General features: G+C 31.4%; 3 protein-coding genes across 3 annotated transcripts; 1 reads left to right on the top strand and 2 right to left on the bottom strand.

The window, feature by feature from the left end:
* The first annotated feature begins 1,949 nt into the window (after positions 1-1,949).
* Positions 1,950-6,225, top strand: PYR4 (pyrimidin 4). The gene is made up of 8 exons (XM_088092239.1): positions 1,950-2,213; positions 2,335-2,457; positions 3,313-3,494; positions 3,890-4,026; positions 4,417-4,582; positions 4,675-4,791; positions 5,268-5,428; positions 5,772-6,225. The coding sequence occupies exons 2-8, from the start codon at positions 2,375-2,377 to the stop codon at positions 5,964-5,966; spliced, it is 1,041 nt and encodes a 346-aa protein (XP_087948365.1). The 5' UTR covers positions 1,950-2,213; positions 2,335-2,374; the 3' UTR covers positions 5,967-6,225.
* A 4,002-nt stretch (positions 6,226-10,227) lies between these two features.
* LOC124847588 (putative pectate lyase 4) lies at positions 10,228-11,724 on the bottom strand. Its single transcript, XM_047325112.2, has 4 exons — positions 11,269-11,724; positions 10,797-11,152; positions 10,573-10,708; positions 10,228-10,452 (listed from the first exon to the last, which is right to left on the bottom strand). The coding sequence occupies exons 1-4, from the start codon at positions 11,722-11,724 to the stop codon at positions 10,228-10,230; spliced, it is 1,173 nt and encodes a 390-aa protein (XP_047181068.2).
* A 4,248-nt stretch (positions 11,725-15,972) lies between these two features.
* LOC124847589 (transcription factor bHLH162-like) lies at positions 15,973-17,242 on the bottom strand. The gene is made up of 3 exons (XM_047325113.2): positions 16,959-17,242; positions 16,391-16,741; positions 15,973-16,257 (listed from the first exon to the last, which is right to left on the bottom strand). The coding sequence occupies exons 1-3, from the start codon at positions 17,085-17,087 to the stop codon at positions 16,114-16,116; spliced, it is 624 nt and encodes a 207-aa protein (XP_047181069.1). The 5' UTR covers positions 17,088-17,242; the 3' UTR covers positions 15,973-16,113.
* Between the last annotated feature and the right edge of the window lie 1,899 nt (positions 17,243-19,141).

A 19,141-nucleotide genomic window follows, 5' to 3' on the forward strand; every position in this document is an offset into this window, starting at 1 on the left:
AGTATGAATGCTGATATGATTGTTTGTGTGGAATATGATTTATTAGTACGATATGGGTTGTGCGAAGTATGCAAATTGATTATGATATGAATTTTATAAAGTTATAAAGTTATGAAGTTATAAGTTAAGAAATGCGTTTGCATGTAAATGGATTCTGGATATGAAATTTTCACTAAGATAAAGTACGTTCGTTACTGAACGGTCATTGACCGTTTAGTTTTCCTGGTGAACATAGTTAAAAAGGGGTTCTTTCATTTGGAGAGAATCCTAGTGTAGGACGAGCACCCTCGTGTGGTAATATTATGCTTGAGCGTTCGGCCAAACATAGTTGTGCCTGAGCCTACTGTGATAAACCCAATTTAGATATATATATATATATATATATATATATATATATATATATATATATATATATGTATGTTATTGTCGTTCGTAAACACCACTTCAATAGTTCTTAATATATCTATCAAACCTTTTATTTGAAGTTTATTAGTGCTCGGTCTTACACCTAGCGCTCGTACTGAGTAGTGCTCGGTCTTATACCAAACGCTCGTACTCATTTTTAATTTATCAAACTTGATGAAACAGCGTTCGTCCAAATTCAGTAAAATCCCTTTTACCGTGTTCGGTCATTGACTGACATTAGGTTTCTGTATTTGAATTATTCCAAATATGGTTCTTTAACGTTGTGATGTGTCTGCATTCGTTGGGTCCGACCTAGAGCCTCCATACTTGAGTTATAATTTGAGTGTTAGCTTGAACTCTCAAGAGTCAGTTCATTTAACTGATTCACGATGTAAATAACGTTCATCGTCTATTATATAAGTGTACCCGGTTCATTCACTAAATCTAATAGTAACTCTTTCGGTCTTATTCTATTCGGGAATGGGAGAATTCTCTATCTCGTTCCTTTCGCCCTTCCTCGTTCTGAAGAGGGCTGAACGTTCGGTATTTGATGTTCTTTGAAATTGTGATAAAGATGACACTAAAGGGAAGAATTATAAAAGATGAATAGTATATGAGATGAAAGAAAGGTTGTGGATTTTTAACGAGCGTTCCAGGGAGGAATGACTCTTGGATGAATATTGAAATTGTAAAGTATGAATGTGGTAATGCTTAGTTGGCGGTTCATCCTGATGTTCCGTGAGTACTCGTCCTCACGTAGAGGAGGGTAGGTCATGTGTGGGAACGGCAGGAGGTCCTAGTCCTTAGGGGTACTTTGGACGGAACGGACTAACCTCGGGTGGCAGCTGATGAGAGTATTCCAGTTACTACATCACCCGGGTGCACGAACGTCGTAGCTACACAGAATTCATACATTCCGGACAGTCAGTCTAGTGTTAGGCTTGGTAATACGTATGTTGAATTTCTCTTGTGTGTTAGATTGTTTAAAATATATGTTGATGCATGAATTAAATTACATAAGCTTACCCTGTGTTTTTTTTATTGTGTTGTCACGTTCTTGTACGTCCGTCTTGTCGTTGCAATGATCATCCGTGTGTATATGAGCAAAAGGAGACGCGTTGTTGGAGGATGCGCTGGAAGAAGAAAATTTAATAGAAGTGAAGGTGAAGACCGAACAATAGGAACGTTCGGCTTGTAGATAGTAGTCTTTTTGTGAGGTGATCGTTCGGTCACCTCCTCTTTTTTTGTTTTATGTGACCGTTCGGTATTTGGCCTTTGTAAACCGTTCGGTCATGTTTCCTCTTATCTGGTACAGGTTAAGTTTGTAGCTTATGAAAGGCCGTTCGGCCGGAATCGTTCGTTGATTAGTGTAAGACTGAACTGAGATATTATTAAATGTAATTATTTCTATTATATGGTTATTACTGTATTTTTGGGATGTTAAATTCCAGCACAGCCCACCACCACAATCTAACTCGCGAAGAAGAAGAAGAAACGGAGGAATGATTTCCGTGTGTGCAGAGGTTCTGGTGTGTGGGGGTGCATTTGTTATAAAGGAGAGGAGAGCAGTAATTAACGGAAGTAGGTTAATTTTGTTGTTGAAAATTTACTGCAGGGTAATTTGGTCATGGGGAGGTACAGGGAGTATTGAGTGGAGGGAGTATTGAGTGGAGGTGGAGGGAGCATCTCTCAAGTTTTGGTTAGAAAACTGGTCCCAATTCCAACCCAATAAAAAGCCCAGATCTGTCACGACCCACGAACAAGGCTCGCACGAGAGGTTAGGCACGTCGAGACAGCGCCACCGTCAGGTACGTCGATGCCATTAGAGTCGCCGCCATGAGAGTCGTAGCCGAGAGAGGCGCCGCCGTCATTTATTGCTCTCTTTGACACTAATTACTCTAGTGCTTTTTTTTTACCCTTCTGTAACAGTTATTAAGATTGTAATAAAAAACAGTTCATCGGCTTTAAGATGGAGCTCACTATTACGCAACCTGATGATTGGCATCTTCACCTTCGTGATGGTTCTCTTCTTGAAGCTGTCCTCCCTCACAGGTTATTTTACTTGCATTGTATAGAACAATCCTCAGTTGTACTGTGCTATTTTAGGAGTTATGCCTTGCTTTTTAGTAAGAGGTAAAAAAAATATGATGTAAAGGTAAAAATTAGAATCTTTCATGTTGCAAATTTCTAAGTTTCAGTATGTAGTATATATATAGCACAAAATGATAGCATGTCACAGAAAAGTTAATGGGGATTTCGCACACAAGATACAAGACGGCTGGTTAAATGGAGAAAGACATCGAGGGTTATTCGAGGCTGTTAAATATTTCTCTAGCTCAAAGGAAAGTTGTAGTAAACTGCAAGATAAGCTATGCTCTATGACAGTTTATGTTGTGCTTTAAAAGGGCAAAACAAAAGTGCCAGTAGCATAAACGAGTACGTTAATGTGTGTGGTCAGGCAAGAAGATACTAAGTAAATGATTATAGGAAGAATTGGTTTGACTCCTATTGAGGAAAAAATGATAGAAAATCGAAAAGGTGGTCTGGACATTCAAATGCTACTTGAGGCACTATTAAGGAGAGTAGATCACATAGTTTTAAGCCTGTTAAAAGGGGCAGAGGGAGAGCATAAAAGACATTGGAGGAAATTATTAAGAGATTTCATGTTGAATATCCTTAAATTTAGCTTGTACTCGAACCTAATAATTGCATTGTGTGATCTGTGAGCTGACTTTACATAGTGGGACAAGATTATTGATGCTGTTGATGCTTTACTCTTTCCTAATCTTTTGAGGTCAATGTGAGAAAGGCTTGTATTGTGCATCTCTGTATAGTATGTCATCCTTTTTGTTTATTGTGTTCACATTGAGTTCACAAAAGTTCTGATTCAGATTATTGCTCTTACAGTGCTAAGAATTTTGGAAGGGCTATAGTGATGCCAAATTTGAAACCGCCCATCACTACCACATCTGCCGCAGTCACTTATCGAGAGTCCATTTTAAAAGCAATACCTACAGATAGCAACTTCACTCCTCTCATGACACTTTACCTCACAGACTTGACTACACCTGATGAGATTAAACTTGCAAGTGAGTGTAATAGGCGGGATGCACACGTTTAAAAAATAATTATTATCTATGTAATATGAAGAGAAAAAAGTTTTACTCGTATCCATAACTTTAATTTGTGTGACTATTTATATATATGTAAATTTTGTTCTTAATCTTGTTAAAACGAGGCTTCTGTTATCTTCTTTTACCTATTATTCATCAGTCTAATATTTGTTGCAATGCAATTGTCTAACACGTAATGTTTGATCCTGTAACAAATGTCTTTAACATGGGCCATGAGGTCATGATAATAAATGTTCATTTATCTTTTGATCAGACTGCAATGCACCCTCTATGCTCATCTATCTGGTTTTGTTCCTCCAAATCCCTATTTATCATAGTACAATACTTGATTATGCTACTTATTTTGACAGAAAAAAGTGGACTTGTGTATGGTGTGAAGTTGTATCCTGCTGGTGCCACTACGAATTCCCAAGATGGTGTTACAGATCTTTTTGGAAATTGTTTTTCTGTTCTCGAGGAAATGGTTGAGCAAAATTTACCATTATTGGTAATTTAAATTTGTGGTTTTTCTTTTGTTTATTTCTTTGCATTTTCTTTCCCCACCCCAATTGTGTGTGTTTGTATATATATTTAAGGTTCATTCTTATATTTCATGTTTGCCTTCTTAATTCAAATCACTGCTAATATGTCACGTTTTCATGAATTATTTTATACCATTTAATAGAATGCATGTACTAGGTGGTATGTTGGATACCGATTTTGGAGGAAGTCCCCTTTGAAAACATCTACTAACTCTTCGACACTTAACCATGAGCTGGGTGGTGCTTGTGGCAGTCAGTGGTGGCTAGTGATATGCTTCATTCTTTATGTTTGCCCTTTATTTAATATGTAAAACTTATAATTTTACATTATACTTTCTTATCACTATACATTACAGGTTCACGGAGAGGTTACAAATTCAGATGTAGATATTTTTGACCGAGAAAAGGTCTTCATTGAAACAATTTTGGAGCCTTTAGTTCAAAGGCTTCCACAGCTGAAGGTTGTAATGGAGCATATTACTACTGCAGATGCTGTTAAATTTGTAGAGTCTTGCAAAGAAGGTAACTAACTAAATTTCTAGTAAAAACTAATTTATCATTGTGTTGTACTATTTAATTTTAAAATTATTCTCATGATTTGCTATATTTGTAAGGTTTCGTAGCAGCAACCGTAACACCACAGCATCTTCTTCTGAATCGTAATGCTTTGTTCCAAGGTGGCTTACGGCCTCATAATTACTGTCTTCCAGTGCTCAAAAGAGAGATCCATAGTATGTAGCTTTCTTTTCGTTCCTGTACAATCTATTAAATTTCAACATCTTCCAGGTGTTATACCACACTTCTTAGTTTACAATTTGAACTAATGATTCAGTTGAATTTGGAAGATAGGTGAAATAATTTAAATCATATGATTTTTTTTTTTGTAATTTTCTTGGTCTTACACTCTGTTAATTAAATTAATTAGATTCCTGTTTGATTTGATTGGGCAAACATAAATATGTTCTGAAGTGCATTGAATGGTCTTTTCAAGAAACAAATTGTACTTCATAAATTTTAATTGCAGAGTGTAGCACACAGTACGTGCTACACAGTACTATTGAAGAGTTTCAGTCTTTATGCTGTCATAATTCCTGAGTTAGGTTTGAGGAAATGTCACTAGGGACAAGGATCATCACGTTGATAATGTTAAGAAACTGTACATATCCTTGTCATCTTATCTCATTTTTGTTTTCCTTTTCTTATTTAGGACAGGCTATTGTTTCGGCTGTTACTAGTGGAAGTAAACGATTTTTCCTTGGAACTGATAGTGCACCACATGATAGGCGAAGAAAGGAATGTTCATGTGGATGTGCTGGGATATACAACTCCCCGGTAGCTCTATCACTATATGCCAAGGTTTTTGAAGAGGTAACACTTCATTTCACTAATGTGCATCTGGGAAGATTTCAGAAGGGTGGTTTTTTATCATTCAATTGCAATATGCACAGTTTGTGAGAATAGTTAGAAATGAAAATTTGTGATTGGAAGCGAAAATATTGTCCATGGTTTGCAAAACAAGTAATACAGTATGTTAGAGGTGATGATGATATCTGATAATGCATCACATGTCCATAATTTTGACATATTTCTCACGTGTTTGTATGGTAATATGCTTATATGAGTATGTGGTATGGTTATAATATTTTGCATGCTTTCTGAAAGTTGTTGGATTTAAGTCTTAAAATTCTTTGTGAAATTGTTGCAATTTTAGGCCGGTGCACTTGATAAGCTGGAGGCTTTTACAAGCTTTAATGGGCCTGACTTCTATGGCCTCCCTAGAAATAAGTCAAAGATTAAACTGAGGAAAGCTCCTTGGAAAGTACCTGATTGTTTGTCATTTCCATTTGGAGACATTGTTCCCATGTTTGCTGGTGAAACCCTTGAATGGGAGGCATTGCCTTGTTGACTTGCACGTCTATTTCAAAGTTCGGTATCCTTCAGTAATCTTGTTCTAGTCTTATCAATCAGTTCTGCGTTTATTTTGCAGACTGTTATCATTTCCATTTTCTAGGTCAGGCTCAGGTAAGTTTCACTATAAAACCAAAGCACTGACTGTGATCCATAAATTATTGGTTGTTGAACTGGGAATTTTGGTAATATTCAGAACTTTGATTAGGCAATTTGGTTGCTCGGATTTTATAAATAAACGCTGCTTAAATTTTCCAGATTTGCCTTGTTTCCATTTTCTCTTTATGGATCTTTGAATGTCTGTATGAACCAAAGCGCCCACAGGCCAGTAGTCTCTAGTGGGACACCAAATTTCATAACTTGTTTCAAAAGACTTTTATTTCTCTTTTCTATTTTAATATTTGAGCAGTGTTATTTCATATTAACGATAATTTACATGAATAATGTAGACTGCAACTCCAGCTACAATATTTTTGTATATATATAGTTGGAGTATGGACAAATCTACATAAGCTTTACCCTATGAGCAGAGAGGTACTTTCTGCAACCCACTACCAAATAGTGTCATCATTAAACCTTTAGAAGTTTTCCAAACAAGTATAAAAAGGGTGCTAGACAATGTTCCCCCAAAGAACTCTTCCATCGTTTTGATATTCCCTCCCAAGCTTAAACCAAAACCCCGTTATTCATCAAATTTATTATTTTTCAGATGTGATATCTGACCAACTATTCCAATTTTTTGGAATATGATGAAAGAAATAAAACAGAAAAATTCTGCAGATAGACTTACGGTTATTCTGGTATGATAGAAAGGAATGTGAGTCAAAGGAAGGAAAGGGAAATGAGAGGAAGAAGTTAGTTAAGTAGAGAAGAAAATATAGGAAAGATTGAACAAAATTAAGTGGGGTCTGTGTGTGAAGAAAAACGTGGAGTTATTCCTATCTTCTAATTTTTCTATGTTGTGTCTCCTGTTCTAATTCTATACTTTTTTTGAAATGTCAATGTTAATAATAACAAATAAATATAAACAACTAAAATAATATTATAAGAAAATGTTTGTTAGAAGATAATTAGTTAAGAAAATGTTGTGATAATGTTCACTCTATCTTTTCTCGTATAATTTATCCAATGTTAATCTGGATGATATTTTCTTTTATTGAAAGTATTGAAAATGACTTTGCTTGATGAGTTAATTATATCTATTGACATTCTTTAGTTGTGTTTGTTATTCACATGTTTTAATTGCTTATAGGATCGTACTAACTGTACTTGATAATGTAATATCAATATAAATTCAGATTTTCAAAGTTAAAGTTTATAAGAACTGATTTAAGATCTTTAATGTCACAAGAAATGTTAATGCTTTTAACAATTTTATCTACCAGAGAAGCCATGTTAGAAAATATTATTGTTGATTTTATCATTAAAATTTTTGCATAGGAATGCTTTAAGTAAACACTTTTTGTGATATATTTTGTTCTGAATGTGATAAATGAAGTGACAATTTCAGCAGAGAAAAAATGATGCATTTAATCGAACAAAAAGTAATTGAAAAAAACGAAGATGATTTGATTATTCAGACAATATATATGCAATTTTTTAAGAATAATATTTCTCGCCTTGATTTCGTACGTAATGTAAGCTCAATTACTTTTGTGTTGGGTATGTATGATATCTCCTTAATGCAAAACATGAGTTTCTCTTCACCTGAGACTGAATTTTTCTTATGAATCCCTTTAGAGTTGTTATCGTGATTCTTAATTTTCGCCTATAGCTCATAATTCCTATGTTTACATTCTGCAACCGAACAGATAAGATATTATTAGAAACATAGAACTCAAATGATCCAATATTGACCAAGCTATTAAGGAATTGTCCTTGATGATGTGGTAGGAAAAGAAGATAACGAAACTCCCAAAAATAAATAAATACCTGGGTTCACCTGTATGGTGACACACGCACCACTTACAGCTCCATAGTTGGTTATAAGTGCTTTTACATATATATTGCAAAAGTTTCAAATGTTGGCCAAGTTCATTGGTTGAACTTGTGTTGGTCGAGTTCATCTGGTCAAGCTCTTGTGGCTGAGTTCTCGTCATTGAACTCTCATGATTGAGCTCCTGAGACCGAACTTGTGTGCTCGAGTTTTGGTGTGGTCGAGTTCTGTTGCTTACTCTAACAAACTCCTGGTCAAACCTTTCTTCTACAAGACTTGAGATTTCTTCTACATTCTACGCTTGTGGAATGGTCATGTTAAACCATAAGGTGTGGGATTCTTCCACATGTGGTGGAGCTTGGGCCATACTCTTTTCTCATCCCACCTTATAAATAAAGGATTGAGATACGTTCCAAATGCACAAAACACATTTGGACGAGCTCTCTCACATAAACACTCAAAGAGCTCCCTTTCATAGAATCTCTTAGAGAAGCTCTTTCTCATAGAATACATTTCTCGAGCACTCTCTTACATATATACAATTTCGAACTCTCCTCATAGTTAGCATCTTAAGCTCTTCCCCTTTCATCTCTTTGTTCTCCTTCTTGTTTATTCTCAAATATCTTTGGGCTTTTTTATTCCTTAAGAGATTACATATTAGTCTTGTTATCCTCGAAAGATTTTTGAAGTTCGTGTTATATCTTGGGAACTTACACAATACACTATGAATAAGTCTTTAAGCATAGTAGATCTACACGTCTTAGGAAATTTTGTTCGTGATTTTGTTAGCAATTTACAACAATCTTAATAACTTATGGTTGATTTTGTTCGTGATTTTGTTAACAATTTACAATAATCTTAATAACTTATGATTGACATCAATAGTCTAATTCCAAAGAATCTAAATATTGTTTTCATAACTCAGACGATCTTTACAAAACTATTTTCATATGTGTCAACACTATTATGTATAGAATGCAAAAACTATTAAAAACTCTAAGTAAAAGAAAATAATTTTCAAGATGATTTTACATACAGAATCATTTATCAGATCAATTACACAACTTTCTTTATAAAACATTCTCTATGTGAAGTTATAATCTCTTATATGATATAATGAACATTTATAAATTATGTTTATTTTTCTAATGAGAACTTTCTTGTATTTATTAGGGGAAAAATATCGGTATGTTAAATTATTAATTAAGAGAAACAATGATTGTTGCGATAAAATACTTACTCAACTTGTTATATGAGTTGTATTTATCTTGCAATACGAGTTGTATTGATCTTACAATATGAGAAGGACTTAGAAAAATTAAATTACTTTTCTAAAGTCAAATCTTCTCAACAAACAAAGTTATTTTAAAGAGGAACTATGAACAGAAGGTCATGCTATATGTGTCATCTTCCATGTACGCATGCTTGCATCAAATACTTTATACATTGCTGATTACTGTAGAGAATCGAAGTAGAAAAATCATACTTATAAAATAATTTTCTGGTCTTTATGAAAGACTTTGAACGTCTAAAGGTAAAGTAGAAAAAATGGCAGTTGGAAAAAGTGAAGTCTTTCATCATAGTTTATTTATAAAATTTAATTTATGATTTTATTGTTTAAGGGTCAGAAATTGTAAATTACACTATATATATATATATATATATATATATATATATATATATATATATATATATAATATTCACTTAAACTATAATTGTGTAGCATCAGAATTATTGAATAAATTACTGTCAATGTTATTAATAAATAATGAAAAAGGAAAGAAGAGTTAGATGTCTTCCTAAAATTATTACTACTAAAATAGATAAGAAAAAAATGTATCATATATTCATAAATGAAAAATTACACTTAGTATATCATAGAACACATATGGGAGAAATGAATTTCTCATTATTTATTTAATGGACTAAAATTTTTCATTCTTTTACTTATCAACATAAAGATGTTGTAGTGCATTGTAATACACTTCATGAACGAGATAATAACTTTACATATTTGATATTAACAACATTAAAAAGTTGTTCTTTATTATAGTTTGATTTCGGCACATGTCCTCCTTTTGTCATTGTGAAAGAAGCTCTTTTTTCAAATGCATCTTTTATTGAATAAAACTTCTATGCATCTCCATTTTCGTGGCTATTTTTTCTCCATGTTACCTTCACACATTAAATTAATAAAAAGATTACCAAAATGACTTCTTCATACATATCCAACTTTTGTGATGTGTTACTAATTGAATATTAAGTAGTTGAAATGGAAAAGCTAAAATTGCTTACCTCTTTCTTTTTAAGATTCTTTTACTTATCAACATAAAGATGTTGTAGTGCATCGTAATACACCTGATGAACGAGTTAATAATCTTACATATTTGACATTAACAACACTAAAACGTTGTTCTTCATTATAGTTTGGTTTTGGCACATGTCCTCCTTTTGTCATTGTGAAAGAAGCTCCATTCTCAAATGCGTCTTTCAGTGAATAAAACTTCCATGCATCTCCATTTCCTTGGCTATTTTTTCTCCATGTTACCTTCACACATTAAATCAATAAAAAGATTACTAAAGTGACTTCTTCATTCATATCCAACTTTTCTGATGTGTTATTAATTGAATATTAAGTAGTTGAAATGGAAAAACTAAAATTGCTTACCTCTTTACTCCCTTTTGTTGGTGCTATAAAGAGATTAGCTTCACTTTTGAGACTAGGTCTCATACTTCCACCAATGGCATATTGCACCCATCCTAAGTAAAGATTATTGACTACATGTGCATACCCATGACGAATCCTAACATGTTTTTATTCACGAGAAAGTATAAAATTGTGAAATTTATTTAAATTTGTGTTTATTATGTACTAAATTAATAATTAATTACCTGGGCATGCGTTGATTACAATTAGGTCCAAAGTGGTTGTATACAAGAGTAACCTTCATGTTTTGATCTCTTATATAACCATCATCATGTCCAAGAAGCATGACTTTGTCTTGGTTTCTAAACCAATTATTAGATATAGTCACATCAGTTGAACCCCGTGTTACATCTAGTAAGCCATCTTGACAATTATAAAGTGTATTATGATCAATCCAAATCTTTGAAGCAGTAACCAATCTTATTGCATCTCCATCTACATGGCCTAAAGGAATCACCTTTCCTTCTGGTCCCATCACAACCCCTGGAGCTTGAGGTTTGCAATGATGAAGTCGAATGTTATGGATGATTACATTTGTGGCCTAAAATCAAAATAAATAAATGAAGTTGTTCGAAAAGTGTTAGCTTGTATAAACAAAATTTGAAAAGATGTAAGTGCATACAAATTTTATAGCAAGAAATTAATGAATGAGATTACCTTAAAGATCATTAAACATGCATTTTCAGCAATGTCAACATTAATGCCTCGACCATCAATGGTTGTAAAACTACTAATAAGAAGGGGTTTTTCGAGTTTAATATGCATGTCTTTTTGGAATGTGATCCACACTTTACTTTGAATTACAGAAGCTCCATATCTCAAGGTACCAGGTTTAGGACTTATAGGATCATCACTAGGGTCAATAACTTTATAATGGACGAGGTCTTTCCCAGTGTTGTTTGTCATCTTACCAGTGTAGCCAATAGAACATGTTGCTAATTGAGGTCGATTCATCCTCCATTCAGGATTTAATCTCCAACATTGATCAATCACATTCATTTTCAATCCATCTATTTTAGATTGTTTTGCAACACTGAGGTTTGGAATGAAGACAACAACAACAATAGCTAAAGCAAAATGCCAATAATTAATATTGATATTGTAAGATATCATCGTAAATGATACTTATTCTTAATAGATGTAAATTATAAAAAAACACTGTAGAAAAAAGAGAGAATGTTTGATAGTATAATTTGATAAAAAAAAAGGTAATATGAAAAGTGATTATAAAGACAAAAATTATCTTAAAAGTTCGTTTAAGTTGTTTTAACAAGCTATGTCAATGGGTATTCCTTACTACGTAAAACCTATTAATAAAAATAAGTAACTATATTTGCTTAATTAATTTTAAATGTTAACCTTAAGTTGTAACAATTACCTAAATCTTCGCAACTATAGAAGTAAATTTAGAAATTCAGGTATCTTCTAGCATTAATTGTTAGAAATCCCATATTAAGAAATCCCACATCAACTAGAGATAAGATAAACTATATAAGTATATCCAAATCTAATCTTACAAATCGATTTTTTAGGATTGAGTTATGTTAGAGGTTCTACATCGATTAAAAATAACACCAATTTACAATATATAAGTGGATGCAAACCTCACCTTACTAGACAATTTTGTAAGGTTGAGTTAAACTTAAAACTCACTTCTTAACATGGTACCAAAGTCACAGGTTAGAGTCTATCCAAGTAAAGTTTGCTGTTTGTTGATTCTATTGTTTCATCCTACTATTGAGACATTATCCCACTACCCATTTTTGTTTATCAGCATTGACATTTTTTCCTTATACTTCATAAGAATATATTCACTTTTATGATGCATAAAATTGTTGTTCATGTTCCAAAAAAAAAAGAATAAAAATAAAACAAGATATATTATTATTTGTTGTCATAAAAAAACATCTAGTTAGTTTATAAAAAGTGTGAACTAGTATACTACATAAAGCTTAGACAATATTACACAAAGAGTTAAACATATAGGCTATCACTAGTGTAAATATTGAATTTTATGACTTATTATGGTGGGTCCAGTATAGAATGTGAACTTTCAATGTCGATTCATATAAAGTATTTTCTAATCGACGTATAAAGTTTTTCCTTCCCTAGTGTATGTTACTTAAAGCACTAGAAGAGGTTACAAAAGTGTTAGATGCATTACAAATTTAAAGGAACCAAATACATTGTAAGCTTAAATGAAGATTAGATATTATATAATAAAAACAAAGGAGCTATAAGCATTAGTGCATAAAAAAGTTGACTTCATTTATTCTTGACATTGTACTTCAGTTTCTGAACCAAAACAGATCAATATGAGGTAAAAAATGTGGGTCTTTCGGTTTCGATTATAAACTCAAGTATAAAGTTCGACATTAGACTTCAATTGTCTTTGAAACTGAAACCCACACAATAAAATATTATAAAAAAATTAAGGAATAGACTTCGGTTATGAAAAACAATAGAAGTCTATTCGACTATATGCTTCAATTCCTTGGGAAATCAAAGCTTATTGTGATATTTAAAAGAAAAAAGATTCATTCAATAACTCTCACGCTTTATTAAACAACCTAAAAAATTAAACTAAATTTTAATACTACCATATGAGAACTAATACTAAAATATGGATTTTCATGCGATTACGATATATATATATATATATATATATATATATATATATATATATATATATATATATATATATATATATATATATATATATATAATGAACAAACAAACAAAGACAATAAACTAAACAAATAACATCAAAAACCTTTCCAAACATGGCGATGAGAACTTAAAAATGAAGGAACCTATATGAAGGGCATGCAAATGAAGGAACTGTGAATGAAGAAAGCAAACAAGAGAGAGAAACCAAGAGAGAAAGCAAGAAGAAAAACGAGAGAAAAGAGAAAACCTGAAAACAGAAGGTTCGCAACAACAATGCAATGTAATGACAAAAAAATAACTTTTCTAAAAATTCAATTATATCAAAATCTCTTCGTTTAGGGTTATAGACTTTGATTATTCTATAACCGAAATCTATAGGTGTGCAACTAATTTAAAAACTGCCATTGTATTTTGAAAGATTTTGTTTTTCTTGGAACCAAAGAGTTTTGGAATGTGTTTTTTTGTACTAATGAAGGTTGATTTAGGGACAAAAGTTGAAAGGAAGGATAAGAAAGAGTATGAATTCAACTCTCTTCACTAACATTTAGAAGTTATAAGGTTGATTTATAAAGTTTAGAGGAAGAGTGAGAGAGATTTTAAGTTTAATTCTCTAACTAACAAAACAATTAATACTTATCGATAAAAAAAAATGACAATAACGCATAATACATTCTAAAGTCTGTACAAGGTCATGCTATTTGTGTCATCTTCCATGTACACATGCTTGGATCAAATACTTACGTTTCTTATTAGTGTGGGATAATCAAAGTAGAAAAAGCATAGTTATAAAATAATTTCAGGTCTTTATGAAAGACTTGCAAAGCTAAAGTAGAAAAAATGGCACACAATTATGCAGTTGGAAAAAGTCAAGTCTTTCATCATGTATATATATATATTCATTTTAACCATAATTGTTTAGCATCAGAATTCTTTAATAAATTATTGTGAGTGTTATCAATGAATAATGAAAATAAAAGATTAGAAAAGAAAGTTATGCCCAAAACATAAAAAAAAATCATATACAAACTAAAATCATAAAAGATAAAAAACATTAAACATGCATATGATATGACATTAACTAAATTTTTTAATATACAATTAAAATCTTAATTAACCAATAATAGTAGTAATGACTCACAAATGATATATCTCCAATGCATATATATAGGGTTTTGCATGCTATGACAGTCACCGATACTGTACATGCATTTATTCACTTTTAGGACGCATAAAATGTTGTTAATGTACCAAAATAAAATAAGCAAAAATAAAACTAATTTTTATTTAGTAGAAATAGTCATTAAATCTCCTAATAATTTGGCAAACATATAACTCAACCAGCAGAAAATAATGTAGTGAATTGAAAAACTTTAAAACATATACATCCATTGGATTGATTGGTGAAAGATAGAAATTGACAAAAAAAAATATAAACAATAAATGTGACCAATCATATGATAAGAAATAGAGACGAAAAGAAGGGAATATAAAAAATGTTAAATATAAGAATATATAATAACTTGAAAATATAATCAACACATACAGACAGTTTCTCCTCTATTTCTCCCCTAGACTATAAATAGAAAATTATAATTAAATAAATCTGTACAATACATATGTTCAGTATTTCTTTTAGGGTCAATGAAATAATACACACATCAACAGGTTCTCTTTCTCTATAACTTTTGACAAAATGGTATTGGAAAAGCTTAAAGAAATTATGACATTTCCATTATAAATATATAATTAAAGGACATAGTGCAAATAGAAGTGTCAGCTCCTTTTTTTATCATTAACCTAGCGAAATTTCCATCTACCATAGCACAACCCTAGATATTACAAGCATCTAAGCACAAAGAATTTAGAAATTTAGAGTATACCTTAAAACATAAGAGTAATTGGTGTTATATCACCCTAATCCATTTGTTGAGAAGACTACCTTGAATTACAACAAAGTTATCTTATTTTCCTGTTGTTTCTTGCAAAGAAAGGTTCAAAGGTCTGTTGAAACAAAAGAAAGAAAAAAAAATGTACAGTGTCTGTTGAGTTAATTTAATTTCCTATAATTATACTCTTTTAGTTATGATTATAATATGCGAAGTTTTAACATTTTAAAACCAAATGAATCACAAGAGAAACCAGATATATTTCACAGATGAACTCATCAGGGTTCGGCTGCATCTTCTTCTGTGAACTGTCAGCAATTATACAGTTCCGAAACTCTTAATTTTTATGGTTAAATTTCTCTTATTTGAACCAATTTACTTATTTCCTAGCCAATCTTAGATTGGTTCTCTGAATTCCCCAACAATTTTAATTTGTTTCTCGACAAACAAAACCTCATTGAGAGAGTGTTTGAAGAGACTTTTGGATCTGTGATTAGCTTGAATGCAAATGATCTAGACATAGAATATATGTTCTTATGGTTTGAGAACCTGAATTGTGTGTGTGTATATATATATATATATATATATATATATATATATATATATATATATACATCCTCCAAAGTAGAGGGCATACACAGCATATCTATAAGATACTTATTGAAGCTGATGAACTTTCCACCTCTTTATTATGTTAGGTATCAACTTAATTTGTAGGAATTTTTTTTCCTAATTGATGATAAAAATCACAATTAGTAAGAGATGGGACAAAAGATCAGGATCTTAATTCAGAATGCAGGTTGCTATTGCTAGTAATAGCTGGTAAACTATACTGTTCCGGTCAAAATCTATTCTAACAGCGGAAATTATCACAGACCAAAATACTCTTAAAACTTGTTATATATTTTCCTCATATTTTACAAAACTTTTGGTGAATACATAAGATCTAGAAACCCCAGATATCATCAGTGCCAATATCAAAATCCCACCACTCGTGTTGTGTTTCCACGTCACTGTATGATCCATTTACAAACCTTTTCAACCTCTCACTTACTTTGGCGGCTCCGAATTGAAGAAAAGATTGAGGAATCTGCATAAATCCATCAAGTTTTTCAAAATTAGAGGAATAAGGTATGACTGTATGTTAAGAAGAACACATCAAACAATGAATTAATATGAAAACAACATTAAACAACAACAGACGATGACACATATATACATACCTCAGCATGCACAACATGAAGCACCGAGTCTCCAGTGAGTGAGGAATTGAGACTTCTAACATCTATGTTCTCTTCATGCAGCATTCGAATGATTTCATAGAATATGAACTGGTTATCCATCCCTGTAGTCAGAACAACTTGCAGGGAGGAACCCACTTCTTGAATCTCAAGTTGTGGAGATTTTGGGAGTGGTGCTGCGGCTAAATTAGCACCGTTATTGTTGGAGAAGCAACCACGGTATCTTTTCTTAGCACCCTTCTCTTTCTTCTCTTGTGCCATCTTCACCTTCGCCTCCAAACTCTTGATGTAGTTGATTGCCTCATCCACTTGATCAGGCAGTGGTAATACTTCCTGCGTCATCACCATCAAAAACCAAATCAATAACACCATTCAAATTCCAAACACACCAATCAGTACTAACAAAGCAATTATACGAACAACTGGTGATCAGATAGCAGTGTAAACACATTTTACGGTAACTTTTGTAAACTATGGCCACCCATCTAAATTTATAATCTCCATGCAAGAAAAAAGTTGGTAAGAAAACAAAAGAAGGAAGCTTTATAACCTTGGGGTTGTAGCTAGGGAGAAGAGAATTGAGTTTGTTGAAGAGGATCTTCATCTGGTTTCTTCTGTTCTTCTCAACGAGCCTTCTTTCAACCTTGGTTGAAGGGGGTTGAATTCCAAGATGATCCATTTATTATGCAGTTGAATTCTGCAGCAACCTGTGAGTTTATTAGAAGATAGGAAGATGAATGGAGTGGTGTGCTGATGTGGGTATATATACGTGAAGTGGTTATACTTAGAATAGTGAAAGAAATGGTATGAGATTTAAATGTTGTATGGAAGGAATGGAATTGTTAGAGATCAGAAACGTCACTTCGTGATGTAATGTTCTTGAGCCTGCCATGTGCTGAGTCATTTTGTTTTGCTCTGCCGTCCAAATATACACGTGTCTTTATTATGCACTTTCCTTGTTTCTTTCTCACTTCAATGGTCTGCGTTTCCGCGTAACACTAACAAAATACATTCCCAATTCTTTTCTATTACAGTGATGCCTTTGTCTAATATATATTTTAACTTTTTATTAATTTTATCTTCTAGATGTTCAAAAAATTAATTAAATAATGCTTTAAATTTTGTACAAAAAGTAATTAAAGATGCTTTAAATTTCGTAAAAACTAATTGAAAAGTAGATAGAGTGAAAAAAAAAAAACAAATGGGTTACCGCAATTTTCCCTACTCTCTTTATTAGGATGTCGCGCTTATCATTTCAGTATTATTTTAAATATATTATATTTAATATATATATATATATATATATATATATATATATATATATATATATATATATATATATATATATATATATATAATTTAAAGGATTATAAATTTGTATTGGTAAAAGCGGTAAAAAATAACATTATAATTTAAGGTATCAGCACCTTAATTAAATTGTAATTACTTGTTGTAATTGAATAATTTAATTTATAAAAGTAATTGTTTCTTCTTTCTTATAATTAAAAATGTTAATTAACAAATTAAGGACTAATAAAATTTCTATATAAAATTTAAAACTAAAGTTGTATTATTTTTTTTAAAAAATGATTAGTTTACCAATTCAACTTAACTAGAATGGACCATTTTATCTCAACTTATTTTGAAAAATTAAAAGTAAAATAAGTTTACGTGTCATTGTGACTTCTAGTCTTTATATAGACTTTATCTTGTAAACTTCTATGTTTTATGTGAGAAGAACATGACTTATTAAACAGAAAAATCTGAAAATATATAAGTTAATATAAAAGAATAAAACGGCAACTTAACTAAGAATGAGTTAATTATGACTAACATTTTAACACAATATACCTATCATTTTTTCATTTTAAATTTAGAATACGTCAATATAATAAAAAAATAATAAATTATTGAAAAAATAATATCTTAAATATTATTATAAAATTGTATTGAAATATTTTTTGTTTATGATTATTGTTTGATAAGTATACAACAAGGTTTTCTCATAGTCAAGTTCATATTTCTGCTCCTTCACAAAAAATAAATATAATGAAACATTGAATTATCATTTATTTAATTAGGTCTTCGAGCAATTAAAAATGTAACATGTAAAAATGTATTTTTTTTTTAAGAATAGATTAGTTTGGCAGTTGATATTAACTAACTTATTTTAAACGTGAAAAGTTTAAGTGGTTTTGCAACTCCTATTTTATGTAAAGTTTAACTTTCATTCTATTATTACTTAATTATACATAAATTTTATCTGAGTTTTTAATTTGAAATAAAAAAGATGATATATTATATCTTAAATTGCGTTATAATTAAGTAGTGGAAAATATCCAAATATTTATATGTTGAAGAAAAGGAGGAGTGGACTCTGAAAAAGAGAGGCAACTAACAGGAAACGTTTTATCTATCGGAAAGACCCAATAGGACTCAACTTGTATGACTCTTTTTTCATGCTAAAAAATTAAGATGTGAAAAATATTTTAAAGGAAAATAGTTGTTATTATATATAGTTTCTGATCGTGGGTCCCAGCAAAAGCAGAATACTGATTTTCTGAAATTTATATACAGAAGTGGTTAAGACCAAAAAGTCTCTCGTCTTGCCAGGAATAATCCTAACAGGTCAAACTTTATTAGTATTTCATAATTGATTTCTGGTATGTATGTTCCTTCTAATAAAAAAAAGAATAAAACTATAATTATAAAAATAAATATAAATAATTTATA

Source organism: Vigna umbellata, chromosome 6 (assembly GCF_029865625.1).
Source record: "Vigna umbellata cultivar VRB3 chromosome 6, Vumbellata_1.0, whole genome shotgun sequence".
NCBI lineage: Eukaryota > Viridiplantae > Streptophyta > Magnoliopsida > Fabales > Fabaceae > Vigna > Vigna umbellata.